Below are 21,690 nucleotides of genomic sequence, written 5' to 3'. Positions count from 1 at the left end.
AAGTACATGTATAGACACGAACCTACTTTTTCCCTTTTTTCCCCCTTCATCCCATACCTTTACAGTCTTTTCTTCCCATCAGCTACTGCTTTCACCTACCCATATTTTGATTTTTTTCTTTTTTTTTTCATTGCTGTTATCATTCACTCTTTTTTCCACATCATCACACTTTCTATAATTGCAGGGTCTTAGTTGCACTGTTCCTTTGCTACCAGTGCTCTAGGGAAAATCCTTTGGAAGAGTTTTTCTTTAAGTTCTGACACATATTTCACCTACATGTGAATCTTTCACTTTATTTGTTATTTCAATATTCTTTAAAATAGTGCAACTTGTAATATAATACAGCTGACACACCCATAAGAGCCATAAATGTTAACATATATGATAAGTTGTGCCTAAAAACATGCTGGTTCAGTCATATTGCTTATATAGTTCACTTCATTCAGAAACCAGTTATTACAAAACAGCATGAAATTCAATTATTTCTTTTGCCAACTATTAATATCCTTGTGCTAACTTCATCTCCCAAATTTCACTGACTGACTGGAGGCAGTCAGCTACACAAAGTAATACTTTTTAATTTGTATTTCTGCAGTTATAAAACACTCAGCTGAAGATCACTGTCACATTATGGTGCATCCTATACAAACACTTTTGAACATATGATCTTTTTTTCTAAGACACTATGATCTAAATGAATAAACATTCATTAACTACATTTCACTAATTCAAGTCATTGCCATGGTATGGCAATGCAGTTCCTTCGTTGTGTTGTTACTGTCCTGAAGCAGAGAACAAGTCTTGTTTTCTTGATGTAAAGAATTCCTTTGATTTTACTGGGCTTTACATTTGCCCTACAGTGACTTCCAAAGATGAGATGGACTAACTTTTTTTTAACAGAAGAAACTAGCAAAAGGAAAAAAACCCAGGATATTCTGTCCACCACCTATGATTGACAGATAATTTAGAGAAAGAATGGAACCTAGGTATGTTGATTGATGCAACTGAAAAAAATACTGAAGGCAAATCTGCCCAGTACATACTACATACCAGTGATACTACCAGTTTAGCTAAGGCTGGAGAATGTAAACAATTTTGGGGCAGAAATTACTGAATATGCTAATGCAGCTACCAGTCCCATGGCTCTTTGATGGGAGACTAGGACTTACAGATGTCAAGAGAATATAAACAACACGTAACTTGAATGAAACCAATAATTTTCTTCTCTTGTTTGTTCAATTAGCAATGTTCATTCACTGCTCATAGGAACCACATACCGCTCACAGGATTCAGAGGAACTCCTGTAGAGATGGGGGGCTCCAAAACTGAACTCTATCCACCAGCTCAAGACTACAGAAGGGCCCAGACACAATCGTACAGATCCTGCAGCAACCAGCTGTCAGCAGCGAGACAACAGCTTGATATAATGTATTCACAAACTTCAGGGAAGTCGTGCACCTAAATCTTCCTTCCTTGCATGTACATAATTTCTTACATGACAAAGAAAAAGGCAAGGGTTGGATAGGAGCACAACTGATAGCAGAAGAAAACTAGAGAGAAACTTAATTTTTTTGAATAACTTCCACTGAATGGGATGTATATCAGTGACTCAAAGGAGCGGTACATAGGAATTTACAAATATAATAGGCACACAGATCAACTTAGATTTGTTAATCAAGAAATTATCTAAAAGGGAAGCTTCTCAAACTTTTCTACCAACAAGTCCTTCTTCAAAAGAATAAAATCTCCTCCAGATAAAGTTTATTTAGTGCCTTCTCTCATAATGTCCTTGGCAATGACTGCTTCATAAAGTGTTCCAGACATATAGCATGCCAGTTATTGAAGAAATTTAGTATCTTGCCCAAGAAAACTGAAGCATTGGGGTACCAGCATTATGTACAGGGTTTACTTGGAATTTCAATTCAACTACCAAGGCGGGATACAATTTACTGCCATTTAGGTCACAGTTTTACAGGAATTTCCTCTGTAACTACGGGATGAGCTTTCTTGAACAGAAAAGCTTTCCAGAGATATGAAGTTTTCATCATAACAACAGCTCTGTAGGTTTTGAGTTAATTGATTAACTATTTCTAAACCGTGTCTTGCGAAAGTACTGATGACCAAGAGGAAGAGCTGAAAGCTGATTAAACGTGACAGTTGGTAGTATTCAGATAGGGACTCAGATATATCCACCTAAATAGTCTTGACAGCAGCTTTTGCCTACTTTCTTTTTCTTTTCTTTTTTTCTTTTTTCTTAATTTCTGCTTTGATCAACCTCTCAATGAAGCTTTTAGTGATTTCTATGATGAAGTATTTAGAAGACGAAACTGCCCTGCACAGCTCTAAGTCAAGTGTTTCACCTGTACATGACAAATGAGATCAACAATTGCCATTTCCTGTCTCAGTTCCAAAAGTTATAAATTCACCTAACAACAACAAAAAATCCCCTCTTGTTCAACTAAGGCTTATGTTCTTATTCAAAAGCTGTTATCTGCAGGTTTCTAAGTCAAGTTGAGCCAGTACTTCACAAGTTCTGTAATTTTCTAAATACACAGTACAGATTTCTTGTGAGCTCATTTAATTCTTGCATGTATATAGTTTGGTAAGTGGAGAACTAAGAGAATTGTATCTCTTAAATGAACTAGCTTAAAAAAAATAAGAAAATTATTTTCTTATCTAATTTCCATAGTTTAGGTAACTACAGCATTCTTTACTGCCAATTAAGAGATAACATTCAGTTTAAGCATTATACCCTTACACCTCATAGCCTTTTGTGCACAATCTACTATAGTTTCCTTTGGAGAAACTGGTAAGGTTTTTGCCTTAGTGAATCTTGTAGCTAAATTGCCATATGTACATCATTTTAGTTAAGTGAGATATTGATAGATCTACTGAAGTAACAGCATTTGTATACTGAGTTTTCCAAACCTGTTTTCAAGGTGTGCCCCATCATTGTCAGTAAGCCAGGATCTAGAGCAAAAAGCTTGTCGATGATCAGCGTGCTATTTGAACTTCTCTGCTGAAAAAGGGGCATTCAGATGAACTGGATACAATTTCTTTTGCATTGAATTTGATGACTGATTTAATGTCCCAAGGAACACACGTACACCTAATATCTGGCATGTGTGCTTTTAGTTTCTGGCAGTAACAGGGTAGGAATACTTACTGCCAGGAAATGACTGGCTTGCTACCCTGCTTTGATTCTGCAAATCCTTATCAAGATAGTGTATCCAAAGCCATGCTTGTTTTCGACCACCCGCTGTTAATTTCTGTGCATTTGTTTCCAAAGCTTCCTAATTCTTACCAGCTGGCAGGTATAAATCCCATCTCAGTAATGAGCTGGCTTGCTTCTGTGTACAGAGCACTGATTGAGATCTTCCTCGCAAGTATCTACACACACAGCTTGTGATCTGATCCTACTGTGATTTAACTACAGGCTTCTGAGAATCTAGCTGAAAAGGAGAAATCAAAAGTAAGAGATTCCATTGGGGAATTTAAGTGCTTACAAACAAGTAGCCACATTTGTGTGAAGAATTTCCATTTACTTGTAAGAATATAGTACTCTGAAAAAACATTGTGTTGCTACTGCAAGCCAGATAACACACATTTTGCTTGCAGTCATACTCAAATAACTGTGTCATTTTGAACACAGGGATCCATATGCATGCTGTCATTGTATGATGCAAATACACGAGATACTGAACCTTGAAGTGTCCCTGTTCTGCTCACAGTGTGCCTCAAGCCCTCCTGCCTTAGTGCCAAGTCAATTTACATAGAAGGGAAAGGCCAGCAAAGGGACTTGCCTTCCTCCCTGGAAAAGTGAGGATCTGTGTTCTGAAATCCAGGGAGATGCAACTCCTGTTTCGTTGCTGTCTGAAATCTGAGCTCCTTTCTTTAGCTAAATAAGCAGCATTGCACTGAAAACTAGAGAAGCACAAATCCCATTACATAGCACCCTGAGGCTGGGCTTCATGTTACAGATGTAACCTGCTCCTCTGCTTGTTCAGAGAACCTGGGGAGTGCATAACGGGGGGAAAGGGATCAGTAAGCATTGTGAAAGAGCCTCTGTGAAGATGAAAGTCTCAGCAACCATTTCCCTCAGGAAGCAAAAGATGAAATGTTCTGTACTACTTGCTAATTAAAAATTCAAACTGTTGCCTTATGAAAGAAAGGCTTACTTTTATCTTCAAACTCTGAAGTTTTTAAGACTTACTCCTAAACATACTGTTGGGAATTTCTTTCTCTTGGAAAATCCTGATGTTTTTTCAATTCAAGCCTCCTTTTTGGAATAGAGGCCAGGGGTGGGTGTACCACATTAATTTCAAAGCCTTGGCACTCTGTGGGCTGGCAGCTTGTGAAGGGAGCCATAGCACACCTTTAGAGCCCTCAACCTCCAAGAGTCATGGTGGACAGGTTTGGCAACAGGCTGCAGCTTATTCTCTAAGGTCTACTGAAGGGCTCAAGAGCATTCTCCACAGGGAACATAGATGGCAAGAGCCTCGGCAGGCTGCACGCTGGGGGAATCTGAGACAAGCCCGAGCTGAAACACAGTTACTACCACAGGAAATTAATTCAAATTAAACACTGCAAACAAAACAGTGGGGAAGACTGAGCTGTCAGCCTGCCTTTAGCGGCAGAAAATCCTGTGGCTGGGATTAAAGCCCAATGATCTGTTATACAGTTTCTACCTACAACGAGTTACTTCTGAGTTTATCGGAAGGACAATATTATCTCTCAGTAATGAATAGGAAGCAAAGAAGAAAGAGGAGGGCTATATTAAGTAGTAGCAAGAATTTTCCCTTTCAAATAAATTTACATTTGCATTTGTTACACATAACACTAGAGTTCTGAAGGTTGGCAATACTTCTCACCAGAAAACACATTACAAAATAAATGGACAAGCACCCCAAGAAACTAAACAATGCTTTGGAATGAGAAGAAAATGTATTATACTTTTAAATATCAGGTATCAATTTTCAGATGGAATACATATTGTGTACTACTGATAACTTGAGCTCATAGAAGTGCTTATCCACATGCTTAATTACACACGTCATAAACAGAAGTCTGACAAAAATGTATCTTCTAATGTTTCCATGGGACATTATTCTGTATATTAATCACATTGATTGCATTATGACTTTGTGTCTAACCCTAACATTGAGAAAATGCAAACAGAAATTGCTGAAAATCACCAAGATTTTCCCCCATGAGTATGCAGAACTTATGGACCTTGTCATTCACAGCCCTTGGCCTCCCAGTCTAAGGGACACCACTATCAGTCTGTAAACTCTGTGTTGCCATGTGGAGGGAGATACTGCTACTGTGGTTGCTTAACTCAGGGGTTACTAACAGCATATGATTATTTTCACTTGAGACTGCTGCCCCTGTTGCAGGACCAACACTGACAGCAACTGGAGGCTATTAACATATACTTCAGTGCCAAAAGAATAAAGATGAGACACAGTTCTCCTCACCCCAGTAAAATAAGGAAATTCCACAATCATCAAGCTAGCATAGTACTTATTTCAGATAAATAGAAGAGGAAGAAGTCTGTAAGCAATGCTCATGGTGGAGAGAAACACCTGGAAAAGCTTGTGAAGTCAAAGTGAAAAAAAGTGAAGCTACATTTGCAGGTTAGGTTATATCTCTGCAGGAAATTATTTGATTTCAAGAACAGGTATTTGTTACCACCCAGTTGGTTAAGAATCAGGACATTCAGCTTAGGACAGCAACTGTTGACCTCTCGGCCTACCACAAGGTTATTGTTCTTGTCCACTACACACTACATTGGTTCTCCAAAGAATAATACACAAATTGTAATATTCAGGCCTTTTCCTCACAGTATTTAAGTGTACAGGACATCCAAGAAACTACCTCACATTCCAGAACTGTAACCCTAGTCTTTAGGCACTAAAGAACAGATCATAACCAGGAAAAAACTAATTCATGTCAGAGGCTGAGCTTCCTCAGAGACTAATTCAAGCAGAACAAAGTAAAACCTGTTTATTTTTGAAGGTTAATTCCAATTAACCTAGGATCTGAATTGGTAGCGAAATCCCCAAAGTTCCTTCCACCTCACTTGGGGACGCTGCACTATTTACCCAGGCTCCCTGTAAAGGCAGTAGCAAGAAACGGTCTTCAGAGAGCAATGCAGGTTGCAGGAGAGCTTGGTCACCTTCACAGCAGCACATGCCACTTTGATAATCACCCTGTTGAGATGGCCTGTGCCTTAGTGGCTTTAAATGGGATCAAAGTGTGCACATAGGTGTGATCTCAGGTCATACGCTGAGACAAGTGGCATAAGGCATGACGCAGTTACTGCAGCTGCACAGAACCGTGAATCTTTCCCAATTTTCTACCTGCTAAACTAGCTGGAGCTGCAAGTTTTTATATGATCATGGCCATGTGATTCACTATGTGTGATTTAGCCAACCACATCAAGTCACCTCTGTAAGATGCTGAGATACTGTGGTTATGGAAATAGCACAGAAATCTTTATTGACTAAGGTTTTTTCAGATTACAAAGATCTTTAAGGAGCATGTTAAGTATGACAAGAGCATAAATGCAGAATAGAATAAGGAGAAAGAGGTGGCTCATTGTTAAGTGCTTGCCCTTTCTTGATTCCTGGCCTCTTAAGAGCTTCCTGCTACTACCTACTGTTCTCTTCTTAGACACAACTGTTTCTCAGGCCAGCTGTTTGTGTTTGCTTCTCTATGTCTGTGGAGGGAAGAAGGAAGCAGGAAAGTTGGCTTGCTGGGGACAACATGCTGTCTATACATTGTCTTCAGGGAAAGACAGAGGATCAGGAACTGTTAGGTTGAAAATACCTATGTCAATTCTTTTCAAAGCTGCCCCTCCCTCTATGGTAATCATCCAAGTGTAGCTCTTCCCTCTGTCTTCCAAGCTGGCTCCTTGTAAGTGACTTCACTTCTTTAGTAAAACATGCTATAATATTCTACTGCCCAATCCTCATTAATCTTACACATTGCACTAGTACAACAGAGAGAGAGTAAGCTGTTGTTGAGATAACTGGCTTCCATTAGCAACCATGTGATTGGCAGGACGATAAAGTCTTTTTCCTTGCAGGTCAGTTGCTTTTTAAGAAGAGGGCAATCCTGCTGATCCATCTTTTAGCTACAGTCTCTCACTGAGTCCCAAATCTCCTGCCTTTTAGCTTTGATACGGTTCAAGCTTTCCCCCTTGTATCAGCCCCTACCTGTCATCAGCTCCTCTGTACCAAACAGCGAATATCAGGAGTTTGACCTCAGGGCACAGTCCGGGTGGGCAGGTAAAACCTGACCACTGGACCTACTTCCTTATCTTTCATATCCTGCAATTCATGAAGAAGTATCAAATTCAAACTAAAAAACAGAAGCATGACCTTTTATAAGAACTTTCTGAAAAAGGCTCTGTTGCCTTTCTAAGTATTCCTGAAAAGAACTGTCATCCACCCTATTAAGATAGAAATGGATCACAAAAAACGAAAAGAGGAAAAGTACTGAAAATCCTTACTAAATGATAAAAGTTTTTAACGTGTGCCTACAATACCTTTTGGTGATACACACAAAAATATAGTAAAAAACAAACCAAAACAAATATACTAGAAGTAGTCTACATATACAAGCTTTAATTGCAACCCAATAAAGAGACCTTTCCTGTTTAAATGTATCTGAAATCAGACTCATGACATACAGAGCATCCTCTATAATGTGTTTGAGAGAACTGTAAGTTGCTAACATAAACTGAGAGTTGTCATAAGCAACGTAATATCTACTTATGTGACATACTTAACAGTTAGTGTTTAAAACATAAAAACCCATTTATTTCCTGTAGCAAGTATGTACACATCTGGCCCTCCTTCATAGCTGGAAATCATGATTTCCCCTGAAACAAATGCAGACTCTGCAAGGATTTATACCACTTAGGTAGATGACAGAAATCGTGCCAAAATCTCTCAGCATTCTTTCCCTTCAACTAAAATGATCTAAGTACAGATTTGAAGGTGTTTAATCATTTTTAACATTGACAGTAAAAAGACAATAAAAAAGAATCCAAAAGAGGAAGGCCGCTAGTCAAGGCAAAACTTGTGGTATTTGAAGTCTGGCAGAGTGCATCTTTACATGCTGAATGCTGGAACTCCTAAAGTACAAGTATCACATGAACAAATCCCTCCTCAGGATTTGTAGTCCACACTTATCCCTGTTCATTGATATATTACTGTGAGAATTTAACAGACAACTCTACCTTTTAACTTTTTCATTTAAGAAGACAGTTTAATGAAGTCCTCTCTAACTATTAGGAGAAACTGGAATACTTTTGCCTCAGGAATTTTCCCTTCTGAAATGTCTTTTAATAATCTTGCTGTGAAAAATCTACTAAACTATTAAAAACAAAAATATTCTTACTACATAGATAATTTGGTATGGAATTCTTTCTACTTTCTCTTCTTTTCTGGTGACTTTGACAGGCTCATAATGGTGCTGAAAAATATCACCAACATCTGCAGAAAGCAGTTAATGATTAATTTAATTATTTAGATAACACTTATACTTACAATTTTGTGAAATAATAAATCCTTTGTAAAAGCTAACTTCAAGCATGAAAAGGTTTTGAAAATCAATTGCTATGGGTGGATACAGTGTCCAAATTTACAAAGCTTTTTGTAGATTTTTTAGTAGATTTCGGTCTGGAAAAACCCTTCTTTTGGCAAGATCTGTGGAAAAGCACTTCCAATATTACGGCATTTAGAATTAAATTTGATATAGAATAAAGATCAGCCAGCTGGAATAAAGCTGCTTTCGAACAGTTTGAAAGAATTCTGTGTAACAAATTCAGGAAAGGAAATGTTAAATAATACCATGCCCGATTCTGCTATCCAGGGAGTAGTTGTACAGACAGAAGCAAATGCTCAGAATGGAATCAGGCCAGCACACACCAGGATAACATGTACACTCTTGCAAAAAGGCATCACGAGATCTTTACAAAATTTTCAGGACCAAAATTCAATCTAATATTCATGTAACAGTACCACCAGTAGCACAGTGCCCCCTAACCACACACTGGAGAAACAGTTTTATGCTAAATTACAGGGAATAGTGCCACTAATAACACTTCAAATAACTGCTTTTCACAACTAATTACATGGGAATGCAAAAACATGAAAGGTTCTTGAATTTAATAACTTCAGCATTGGTCAGAAGGGGAAATTAGTAGGATAAAAAACACCAAACTAGTGTCTTACTTGTCTGAGGTCGATGAAAGCTAACTGCAGGGTGTCTCCCTGGAATCCTGGCACAGGCTCAGAACTAGCAAACACTGGAAAAAAAAGGTTAAAATATTACGGATGTAGATTTTTTTTTTTAAATGTAACAGAAAATCAAGCTCTATTCAATATAAATGCTAGCTATCATTAAAATGAAACTAGTTTCACTGGATTAGTTTAAACTAATAACTCATAGTGATTAAAACTAAACAAACTAACAAACAACTTTTCCATAATTTTTACAGTAATCCAAAAGAAGAATACCTTTAGGAGTATTGCTAGAAATTTTATTTAAAATTCTAACCCAGTAGCAATGCTACAACCACAGAAACCAACATATTTTTTGGCCTGAGGTGCACGATTACTGAAGAATTTTGAAATAATACCAATTCCATGGTTGTCAACATATTTTCAAACATCTGCTTTTGTTGCAGCATTCATGCTATAAAAACTTCACCTCTAGCCAAACAGCAGTAAAGGAAAAACACTAAGGTGGGAGTTAGTTTAATGTGTAGACAACTGGTAGAAAGCTCTACGTGCCACAGTCAGAACAGAGCTGAAATGGCAGTTCACGCCTTTTAGCCCATTTGTCAGTAATGAACTTTGCTCATTTTGAACCCAAAAAAAGGCTGCCAAAATCAGAAGGCAAAACTATATTCAAAATACATAAAATGGTAACACAGTAATGAAAGAAAGCTATTGTTTAAATCAGAAAATGATCAATAAATGCCAAACTTAAAAATAAATACACTTTTTGTTGTTATTATCCCAGTCACAAGTTAATAACAAACACCCACTGCCCCACATCACCACTCAGGTAAGATATCTTATTTCAAAAGAACTTAAAAGTATTTTTCTTATGCCCTTCAGTCAGAGCTCTTAACAAAACAAAGTAGGTACTACTGCAAGAGTTTTAGAGAAGTATCATCTGAGGCAGTGAAAGGTAACATTTTTTTCCAACTCTGAGAAACTGGTCATTCAGTGGTAGAGGAAACAGAACATATGCATCCAAAAAATTTTCAGATCCAGAGCTAAGCTCTACTATGCCACATGGACTCCTACTAACGTGTAGTACAATGAAATCCTTAACATATTTTTTAAATGGCTAGTTAGAAAATTTGGATTAAGTAAAAGTAAAATCCAGAAAAACATTGGTGTCTGAGCTAACACAATGGTAAAATAATGGCCTCAACCATTTAATTCTGACTGTATGGGTTTAACTTAAAGCAGACTAATGAATTCAGACAGACTATTCACAAGTCCAAAAAAGATTATATGGAATACAATTGTAAATACGGACTTTTACTTAAATGGTACAAGAAATTAATAAGACCATCTCAGAATAATTAAGAATAGCTTAGTAACAGATGAATATAGTATCAGAGTAACAGCTTTACCAGCAGAGGCAGAATTTATTACTTGTATTACAGTAGTGCAAAAATTTTTTTATGAGAGTCACGTAATAGGAGAATGAATTAAACTGTAATACTTCTTTGTCAAGTAAAGAAATAAAAAATAGTAATCAAACGCCCTAGAGAGATCGCTGTAATGTCTCAGACAAGTACTAATAGCAGTTGTCAAATGCTCACTGATTACTGTATTCAAGTCTGAATTCTAAATTGTCTAGTTTTCCTACTTTATAAGTAACACCAACTTTCTAGGGGAGTTTTCAGGGAATTTTAATCGACCACAAAGACGCTTTCAAAATAAAAATTAAGAAAAATAAAAAACAGTAGAAAAAGCATATCCTACGCTCAGCATTTTATAGAGAGAGTTTTCTAATAATAAACTCTTTAAAAGCAGCAAGGAGAAAGCAGCCTGTACAACCACCAAACCAGAGAACAACAAAAGACGTCCATGCCTATGCAAGCACCCTTCTGAACAGCCTTGCCTAAAGGCTTGCAGGTCCACATGGCTGCCTTCTGCAGGTATTTCATGGCCACTGGGACCACCCTTTGTTCAGGGACAGCCAGGCTGGCCTCTGTGGGCAGCCAAACACAGCGTTTGAAATGGGAACACCACACTATAGCAGGGAACTCCAAGCAAAGCTCCATAGCAAAGAGCTAAAAAGAGATACATGAGTTGTGAGCTATGGCAGCACACCAATAAGGAAGATAAGCCTGATGGTCAGAAGGGGTCTTTTCTAGACCTCTTAAATCAGAAAGGAGAAGCCTTACTACTCTTGAAAGGTAAGACCCATCTGTATCTGACTCTGTATTAACTTTCTGTTCCCAGACAGTACACTGAGACCGGCTTCCTCCACTATAGTCTGAGCTCCTCCAGCCACTCCACAATGGTAGCACTGGGAAAATAAAGGTCAATGGCAAAGAAAGGGCCACAGAACTGAAAAGTAAATATGACTGAAAAGTGTGACCTGCGGAAAATCATTTCAGTTAGCTATTGGCACTACACAGTTCAGGAGGTATCTTCCTACAGTGGGATACTCTTACATGCCACAGGGCAAATATTTGCATCTTTTCTGCAGTTCATCTGGCTAAGGTAGTTTGGAATTTATCCTAATGCATTAAATAATGCAGAATGATTTAGTTTCTATACATAGTACCTACTATCATCACAGTTATAGAACAAGAAGCACAATGTACCAAACTTAATTATTGTATAAGTTTTGTTCTCATTACCTAGAATTTTATATAGTGAATGCATTTACAACATCAGGGACACTCATTATAGCACAAGCATTTATTCTCACATTTGGATCACTTTGACAGGTGACTACAGTAGAATTTGTTTCATTATTACAATTTCATGAGTTCAAAGGGCAAAAAGATAATCTACTTATGGTAACGGTCAGACAGTTCCCCCTCCGCCCTCAGCTCAGGGCTTTTAAGTTTGCTAACAATTTTACAAAGCTAATTAAATATTTTCTACTGCACAGCATTTTAGGAAGATATTATAAGAACAGGATTAACATTCTTAATGTCTTTGTCCTAAGGGTCCTTTTCCAGATAGTAATGAAACATTGTCATATATACATCTTTTAAAATCTTCACCCCCTACAATCATTCTAGGTTTAAAGAGGATTTGGAAGGGTAGGGGGCTGCTTGGTTGTTTGTTTTACTGTGCATAAAAGCATTCAGGAATTTTATCATAAAGGAGAATGAAATACAAAGATCACCACTGAACAGTTATTTTTAGGGAGAAACAATTGGTTGCTTGGCGGTTTGAATCACAAACTTAAATGTCTGGGAAAGATCAGCTGAAAATACACATTACATCAATCTGGTATTCACAAGATTTTTGTTAATATCTTCTCTCCTTTCATTTTGCTGATATTGTGTAGACCTTTCCTGTATATACAGAACAAGATCTTTGGCACAATGTGTGTCCTCAATATGTAGAATCTCAACATACTTCGTATAACAAGCAGTTTAGGAATATAAAGAAGGTAGGATCTAATGAAAAAAATAGGTAGTAACACAAAAACAGGCTGGGAGGTAACACATACACTATAATGTTAAATGTAAATATTTCAAAGATTATTTCAGTCCATTTTCTTTTGAAGATTTTGCTTTGATCTTTTAATTATATTTTGTGTACAGGATATATGTGATTTTTATATATGTGTGTGTGTGTGTGTGTTAATGGAGATCTCAAGAAAAAGGCCGTGTCTGCTAAATGGAATTTAAGACTTCTTTCCCTGTAAATTGTACTGAATTTCCACAAAAATCTAGATATATTATCAAGTCTCTTCATTTAGTCTCTCAAACCCCCAACTTTTAGACATCATCTGGTTGTGCCCTTCTGTTGGTCTGGGAATTCTGTACCTAATTCCTGACAAACAGCTTTGCCACTCAATGGCAGAAACTAAAAACTAGAGTCCAGACTTCGAATCAAAAGCTAAATTAGGACAGTTTTACTTCAGTCTCATAGCACTGATTCACAGGCAGGACAGTAAAGGTACAAATGTATTTTTAAAGGAAGAGTGGAGAATCAGGTGACAATCTCAGCAGCCACTTTGCAGCCCTGTTGGATGCTCCAGCTGTTCAAACACGCCTGGAAGGGAGCCTTGTTGAGGGAACTGCCAGCTGGCCAGGCAGCAGCCCCCAGCCCTGGCCCCAGCACCAGCAAGATCGGCTGCTTCCCCTCACTCCGTGCTGCCATATGTGACCGGCAGATGAAGGATGGTCTCAAGTGAGTTAACTTAACCTGGCTTCCCAGAAGGAAGAGGTGGCAGGTAAAGTGAGGGGCCTCCAGAGGAGAATATAGTGCCTTTTCATGGAAAAACAGGATTTGAGTTCCCCAGCTTCCGGCATGCCCACCTGGACATTACCTTTGTGTACACTCCACAGAGAGCACTTTGGTCAAGATACCACTTTCTCTTGGAAACTGCAGCTCTCCACATATCGGGTGAAAAAGGAGGGACTGTCAGGAAGCCCTATGTAGGGCTGATAAGAAAGATACACAGCATCCTGCTTTGCACTAATTCTTCACTAACCCATGCTCATTTATAGGCAGGACCCCAAACTTTTCATCCTTGCACAGAATCATATTTAGGTGAAGACAGACACCCACTCAAACATATTTCATTCTGCCAATTCATCCTGCCTCACAGTTCAGCAGTGTTAAAATGCATAAATTATAAAAATTACATTTAGCTCTTCCAAAAATTAGAATTTCTGACAAGTTCTAATTCCTTAATAAAAAGCTGATGTAAGGTATGTAGATCTGGATGGTGTCTCTGAAAAGCTATTCTTTTATTATACACACCTTTCTTCTTGTAAAGTGGGATACAGCAGCCCACATTTGACTTTCATCTTCAAGAAATAGCAAATAGCCTCCCCTTCCCAATCCATTTTCCTCCTGAAAATGGAGAACTGAAATGCGATGTCCAAGCAAAAGACTATACTTTGGATATTATTCAGTGGAACCTGTATGTTCTGTTTTCTGAACACTGTTCCAAGAATCCTAATCACCCTACTGGAAGATAACCACTGATAAAGAGTGGTGTAAAATATGGAGGTAAAACACTGCTCCAGGCTATAAAATATGTAGAGAGAGTGGAGAAATACTTCAATTAGAACAGGACAAACTAAAATCAAATGGAAAGCTTTTGGAATGTTTGCAAGGAAACCAAAAAACTTGTTAGAAGAAGAGCAAGAAGATGATCACATTTTTTTTAAATGAATCATTAAAGAAGACCAGCTGATGCTATTACTATTGTTAAGCAAAAATAACAGATGCTTCCAGATTTTCTGCTCTGCTCTTTAAAGTTAGGTACTATAGGTACTACACTGCACAGAAATTTAGTGCAGGATAATGAAATGGCAGTTCACCACCAGATCACTTCCTTCCCTTCCACTTTCATTTCTTGGAAGTCCACTTATCATTCTACCTATTCACTGCGAAGACTAAGAACTTCAGCACTTACTGACTTTAACAGATTGCTGCTCATTAGCAGATTGTTGGGTTGTTGGTTGGACTGTTGATTGTTTTTTAATGGAAAAGAAAAAAACCTGACAGGTAATCACATTTTTCTCCTTTTATTTAGATCTCTCCAGTTCATACAAGAAAGAATAAAATTACAAATGTTAAAGATCAGAAAAAATATCTAGAATATTACCAAGAATTTTTAAAAATGTATCTTCAGATAACTTTCTACATCTCACCTAACTTCACAGTTCAAAATGCATGAGTATACTCTACTGTGTCTAGAAGTAAAATGTCAAACTCATGTATACAATACAGTAGAAAACTACCCAACAGTTGTGAATTATATGCACACTCTAAGCACTAATTGAAATGTCACTGTCGTATCCATTAATCCCAAAGCATCAAAGAATAAAGCTGGGGGAGGGTGATGAACAAGAACATAAATCACAGGCATCACAGCGAGGCCTGGAATGTGCTTGTGATGGACCTTATGAATGAAACCACATCAGCAAAGCTGTCTGAGCAAAATCTTGTGTCAATCCTTTATTCCACAGATCGCAAAATGTCCTCTGTTGCAACATACTATCCTGACAATAATTACATAATTACATTTAAACTATTCAAAGGGTTTCTGTGCAAAACCAATTTTTTTTTTCTAACATCCTTGAAAAGCTTTGCACAGAAGAAGAAATAAAGTTTATTCTATTTGCATTTGTACAGCCCATGCTAAAAGTTGCACACTGGTGGAAAGAAAGTGTTTCAGTCTTCAGGTTACTAGCTTTCTGAAAATGTCTTATTTTGGCCCAAGCTTTGTCATGTCCTGTCCATGCCATATGCTCCCAGAGTGAAATAGTGAATTGGTTAATCTATACAGAGTACTGAACTACTGCGTTGTTCACAGCTGATATTTTAAAAATTAGAAACTGAATAATTTGGTAACGGTTAAGTTTTCTTCACTGTTACACTAGCAGATGACTGTTCAGTGGATATCCTAATTCAGCTTGTCTAGATGAATGATTATGATGTCAGTATTATGAATACTATGTAATTTCTGTTTTTACAACTGGGATCTTTTTTACATCTAGAAAACTACACAAATGAACAAACACATACCCCTATCCACATACCTGACAAGAAGACTATTAAATTTGCAACATCAAGCGTACTAAAAGCAAAAGAAGTCAAACCATGATACGTTTGGCCAACTTGTACAATCACGAGACAAATTTTAATGTCACAATCACAAATACTTTTTCAATCTGACCCAGATAATCCCATCAGTTCATTCCATGCACTGAAAGGCCTTAGGGCTGGATAGTGAAGGACTGTCAGAAAGATGCCTGCTCTACCTGTTACAGAGTTCAGCTGGAATGTAACAAAGGCAGGAGAAGGAAAGACAAGTGTATGGTTCAAATGTCAAAAATGTCCCTAAACTCTGTCCCTGGACTCCCACAAGAATCCTTTGTGATGCTAATCAAATTGCTTGAAATCAAATTTCCAGTCTCCCATAGGTGGCTTCTAACTGAGTCATCAATTTTTTTCACATATCCAAACTAAAAACCTCAGGATACAACTTATAGAACTGCCCCATTATACAGCTGTCACCAAAATCACCGAGACCCATCCTTCAAATACATAATAGAAAAGATACTTTGGAAAAAAACAGAGCAGAAGAATCTGAAAATATGCATTGAAAAAAATCACTAGTCAGTCTTTCCACTGTATCTCAGTCATCAACTATAAAACAATTAAAACTATATTCACGGAATTAACTTCCTTCATACAGATTAAGAGCTTGCCCTCAACCATGAGCTCTATGCAAAACATGAGGTAATTAATCCTGCCTTCAGTGCTGGATTGAACTTGAACCAGTTTATAAAATAACTCTGATGCCATATTTTAAATGGTGAGAATAAAACAACATCTGATGTACACTAAATGAGTACTAGTATTCTGCATGGTGAGTAAGGCAGTAGCAGCTTTAGGAGTAAGGAGACCCTGTGTAACAGCACATTTAAAATTTGTACCATAATAGATGAACTCAAGAACAAAAATTAAAATTCCACAGACATTTGAACTTTTTTTTTTTCTTAACAATTTCATAATAATATTTATATTGAAGTTTTGGGCAATTCTGTACTAAACTATTGTCTTTACTGGATACAGTGATTATGATCCCATTAGGAATAAAAACAATGTATGTTTCAATCACACACTTGAGTTAAAAAAAAAACTTTATAAAAAAATTCCCAGAAATTTTAACATACTTATAAATATTTTCTCAAGAAGATATACTGTCATATTAATCGTTTCATAAAAGACAAAGTTTTAGTACATTATGGAAAAAGATCACTTACACTATCTTTTTTCAGTGTTAAGACAGATGTAGGTTGGAATATATACTTACATTCACACTGGATCACATCTAAATTAAACTGCTGAATTGCTCCCATGCTTATTTGTTTTAATTCACTGTCCAGTAGCATCTGCATTAGGGACATTGAAAGATGCTGGCAGGCTGACATGCAAGCTGTCTGGGCCACTTTTCCCTAGTAGAAAAAGCAATAGGTTTTAAGATAGAAACAAATGATATGTCACTAGAGAACTACTTGTCTGATTTGATTTCAATATACACTCAAAGTCTTAATGATACAGAACTTAGATTAGGAAAGAGATCACACTTTCTGTTATTTCTCTGACATGTTAGCTTTGTTTCTATTAGATCAAATGGATAACTAGATTAAATATATGTCAAAGCAATTATTAATATTTCTTCCATAAATCCAACAGTTTTCATGAATACAAGGACTTTTCCAAAACATTATAAGTTGCTGAAGCATATGAAGATATGAATAGCTTTGTGGTTTTATTGAAATATTTTAAACCCAAACAGAATGAAAGCAAGAATGTTATGAAAATCAACATGTTGCATATTTTTAACAATAGTAAATAAAAACCTCCCAAACTTTATATAAACAAAAATGATTGCTATGACTTGGGGCATTTCTCATAACAGCTTGTGCTAATTATTGTTACTTTAATTGCTTGAATTCCATCTCAAAGCTTGTAGCTAAATTATTTAAAATATTCATGTTTATCCATCATCTTTTCAGCGCTTAATAAATCAGTGCTGTCAATAATCAACTACTTACAAAATGAAATGTAGCCCTCTGCTGTACAATATAGAAATAATTTCCCAATCACAGTCTCACTAGTAACATTGCTCTTTATCATCTATATGTAATTGAGATAAATTTTCCAACATGAGACCAAAAAACAAAACACAAAGTCAGACATTAACTTCATAATCAATTATTAAAAATTTAGTACAGAAAAATTCAAAGATAATGAAATTCCACCTTAAAGCTAAGAAAACCACTTAAGACCAGATACTGAACCAGATGGCACCATTCTATTCATAGCACTGCCATCTTTTAAAGCAGAGTGATCTTGGCTTTCAAATGCAACTACCTGAATCTCTGTAGTTTAATGCACTTAAACCTCACTTTTCAATTGATGTCTATGTTACAATGTATATTGAAACAAAGGTAACAACACACTTGCACAAAATAAATCACAATTATGTAATACAGCTACTGGAGCACACACCACTATTTTTTCCTTCTATCCATCAGTGAAATGATAACACCTGTTTCTCTAAACCAATGGCTCCCCAGCTGTTTTCTGCAAAGTCAGGTTAAGCAATTCACTGTTGAATCCCAGAAACACACACAAGCAATGAAAGATTATAATAGACAGCAGTTCAATGTCCCAAAAAGTTTGGAAAGTTCTGCTCCAGCTTCTGAAGAGCCAGATCTTATCCTTAATAACTCAACTAGCTCACGTAATTGACTTTTCATGTACAGAAAATTTTCATAACAGAAAGCAGATTTGGCCCCAAATATTTTGTACTTTAAAAATCCATTATTTGTTAAAAGGTAATTAACCAATTGTGTAGTGAACACAATGGAAAGCCTTCAACTCTCCTCATGTTCACACTGAAACATTAAATGGTTGTTGCTAATACCTCCTTAGCAACCTGTCAGTAGGACACCTTGAACTGTTAGGAGCTTTATATCTAAAATGAGATGTCAGTTTCTTAATTGAAAATCTCAGAAAAGCACATAACATTTTTGAGCAAAATAGATGAACTGGCAACAAGGAATGTAAGAAACAATGCAAGAACAGCATGCTTAAAAGTCTCCCAAATCCAATGGTAATTACACCGGGAGACACGTAGCTCGATTCCCCAAGCAGAACAATACCAATAGGAATTGCGGGGGGGGGGAGGTGGAGAAGAAAAAAAATAGGGGAAAAAGGAAGGAAAAAAGGAGGTGAGAACGGGAATCAATGGGCCACAGTTCATGTAATTACAGTGTAGTAGATTTGAAATACTTAATGGAAATGTCATTTTGATTTAATGGAACAACTAGTGCATCTCTGTTTAATGTACTGCTCCATCAAATCAGCTCCATGTCCTATTTATGCTGCCACTATAATGTAATAAAAGTTCAACCAGATTAATAGGTTGTCACGAAAAATTTTAACATTCAGTTTATTTCATACGCAAATAATGTGTACTCCTCTGTTATCTTCAATAAAAGACAGAATTTTATATTTCTAACAAGCATGTGTAGTTAATTGTTACAATCTGGCAAATATCAATAGTACTGGAGCACAAGGTAATGGTTACAATACAGAAATGACATGGTTAAAGCCACTTGGACTTTAAATAAGTATTAATACATGTACATTTAATGTTCATTTTAACATTTCATAAAATGGAAACATCCTAACATATAAACTATTTCCAACTATGTAACTTGAACTACAGGCTTATTGTTCAAATGACATATCAAAAATAATAGAAGTTTACTATACACAGTTAATACTTACTCAATAAAATCACTCAATATTCTCAAATTTAGAGAAAAAATGAAGCTACACATACCTCTCAAAATGCTGAATTTTAACTGAAATAAATGTGAACTATACTGTTATCCTCTTCAAAATTCAGTGCTTCCCAATTCAAAATATGTTGGATGTATGATACTCAGGAAAAAATGAAATTAAAATTTGTTTTTGAAAAATGAGATCTAGTTAAAAATCTGTCTCCGAATTTCCACCATCTACCAATTAATCAGTTCCTCACCATGTTTTCATACAGCATTTTGAAGAGGAAACATAAGGATTCATGAACATAGCAATGACATTTATTTTCCAGAATTAAATCCCAGTTAGTTTTAAAACATTATTGATGTTTTTATTTACCAGTTTGTTGTTTGGGGTTTTTTTAATTAATATTATTAATTTTTAAGGGGGGCGGGGGTGGCCGTGGTTATCTAGCAATTAAATACCTATATTCAATAGCATGCAGAGATTCAGCAGGCTTCTCACATTCTCCCCAGTTGCCTCCCATTTGGAGACACTACTATTGTCTCTGCTGTGCCTATGCTAATTGCTGCTGTCTACAAAACCTATTCTTCCACTCAACCAATGTAAAGTTTAGGAAACAAGGACCCCATTCTATAAGCAAAAACACCTGCTAACAGTGTTAAAGGAAACTGGTTTTTTCACCCAGCCTTCACATTTTGCTGAAATACAAGTTTGTAAAAAGAGAAAACCCTTAGACAAACTTCTTATATTTCAAAGGAGCTTGTAAAGAGAATTTGCTGACATATTAAATCCTTTTTTATAGGACCCAAAAGCTTTTCTCCAAAGAACAATTGTAGTAAAGAGACATTTGGCTCCTAGGAATTCCCAAAGGGTCAGCCATATGCATCCTTCCACGGCACCTTCGCGGTGCTAATTTCTAAAACCCATGCTTGCTGTCTCAAAAGCAGCTTTCATCATTCACTATGGTGTCAGTCAATATGATTTATGGACTGCATTTCAACAAAGTCAAAGCATATAGAATGAGAAATATGACTACAATCTGCTAATTTGTTTTGTATTGAGCCACTTAGGAGTCAAAGACCTGATGTCAGGCTGAGACCAGCAACACAATTAACCAGCCAGTGACAGATTCATCCATCCTCCCTGCCAGGCTGTGCCAATCAAAGACAGCATGAAGCAGCATTTGGAGAAATCAGTAAGAAAACTCATTCTCTAAGTAGCCTGTGAAGGCTGTTGATTGACAGTTTTTGAATATGGTTGCAGAAAACCACCACCCCTCCGCCCCCACTGCAAGCTGTGAAATTAGACTTTTGCTGCCAATCACAGAAACAATAAAATAACACAAACTGCCATCCTCAGCATAAAAAGAAAATAACAAAACTTATCTGTTAGAAATCTAAGATGTTAAGCTGAAGAATTAATTTAATAATACGAAATGAAAATGTCATTCTTTCTGAAAATGCAAAGAAATTAAACATACAGATTTTATCAGTTGGAGCTAAATCCAATTTTTGAACTATTGATAAAATACAAGTATACTAAAAGCACTAGTGGAACTTTTAAGAATCAATTTTACCTACAGCCTCTGCCCCAAATGCTACTGAAACAATGAAAAATACCTAACTGAAAGTAATTTGTAACTGTTGTTTTTCAATGGCCATTCTTTTCCAAAGAGTTGTCCAGTACTAACTTTGTATTTGCATTATATTTGTATTGACAAGGGACATACCTAGAATAAAATTTCAGCTAATTCTAAACTTAGATTAAAAGCACTTATATACAGACCCATTATAATTTCAGATTACCTGATCTGAAATTAGAAGGTAACATTTTTCCTTAACAGTTCAAAATTAAACTTGAAAAAAGGCAGGTCCTTAATAAAAATTTGATCATCCAATTTATTTCAGGAGATGAATGGCTGTATAATGAAATTTTAATTTGCTTTTTGATTCAGAGCATCTAATGGTACTATAAACTGCAACATGAACTTAAAATAGGATGTAAATATAATCTCAAAAGACTCAATTCTTATGAATTTAGAAAACAGAACCATTAAAAACTGCATAATTCTCAAATTATAACCTTCCAAATTCCACGCAGCTTCCGTGCTCTGCTTTGCTGAAATTCTGCTAGTCCT

The 21,690-nt window shown here is 36.5% G+C and overlaps 1 protein-coding gene across 9 annotated transcripts in view; it reads right to left on the bottom strand.

Moving 5' to 3' along the window:
* The window catches only part of EXOC6 (exocyst complex component 6), a 90,027-nt gene that overhangs the window by 15,240 nt on the left and 53,097 nt on the right, over window positions 1-21,690 (bottom strand). For all 9 annotated transcript variants that reach the window (XM_017803935.1, XM_017803937.1, XM_017803936.1 and 6 more), the window contains 2 exons: window positions 17,065-17,206; window positions 9,246-9,319 (listed from right to left, as the gene is read on the bottom strand). In XM_017803935.1, coding sequence (XP_017659424.1) covers window positions 9,246-9,319; window positions 17,065-17,206 — 216 coding nt within the window. The remainder of the gene's footprint in view (window positions 1-9,245; window positions 9,320-17,064; window positions 17,207-21,690) is intronic.

This window comes from Lepidothrix coronata, unplaced genomic scaffold (assembly GCF_001604755.1).
Source record: "Lepidothrix coronata isolate B3197 unplaced genomic scaffold, Lepidothrix_coronata-1.0 Scaffold8, whole genome shotgun sequence".
NCBI lineage: Eukaryota > Metazoa > Chordata > Aves > Passeriformes > Pipridae > Lepidothrix > Lepidothrix coronata.
Note: the sequence above shows the minus strand (reverse complement) of the source record. Positions and strands in the feature narration are given on the sequence as shown.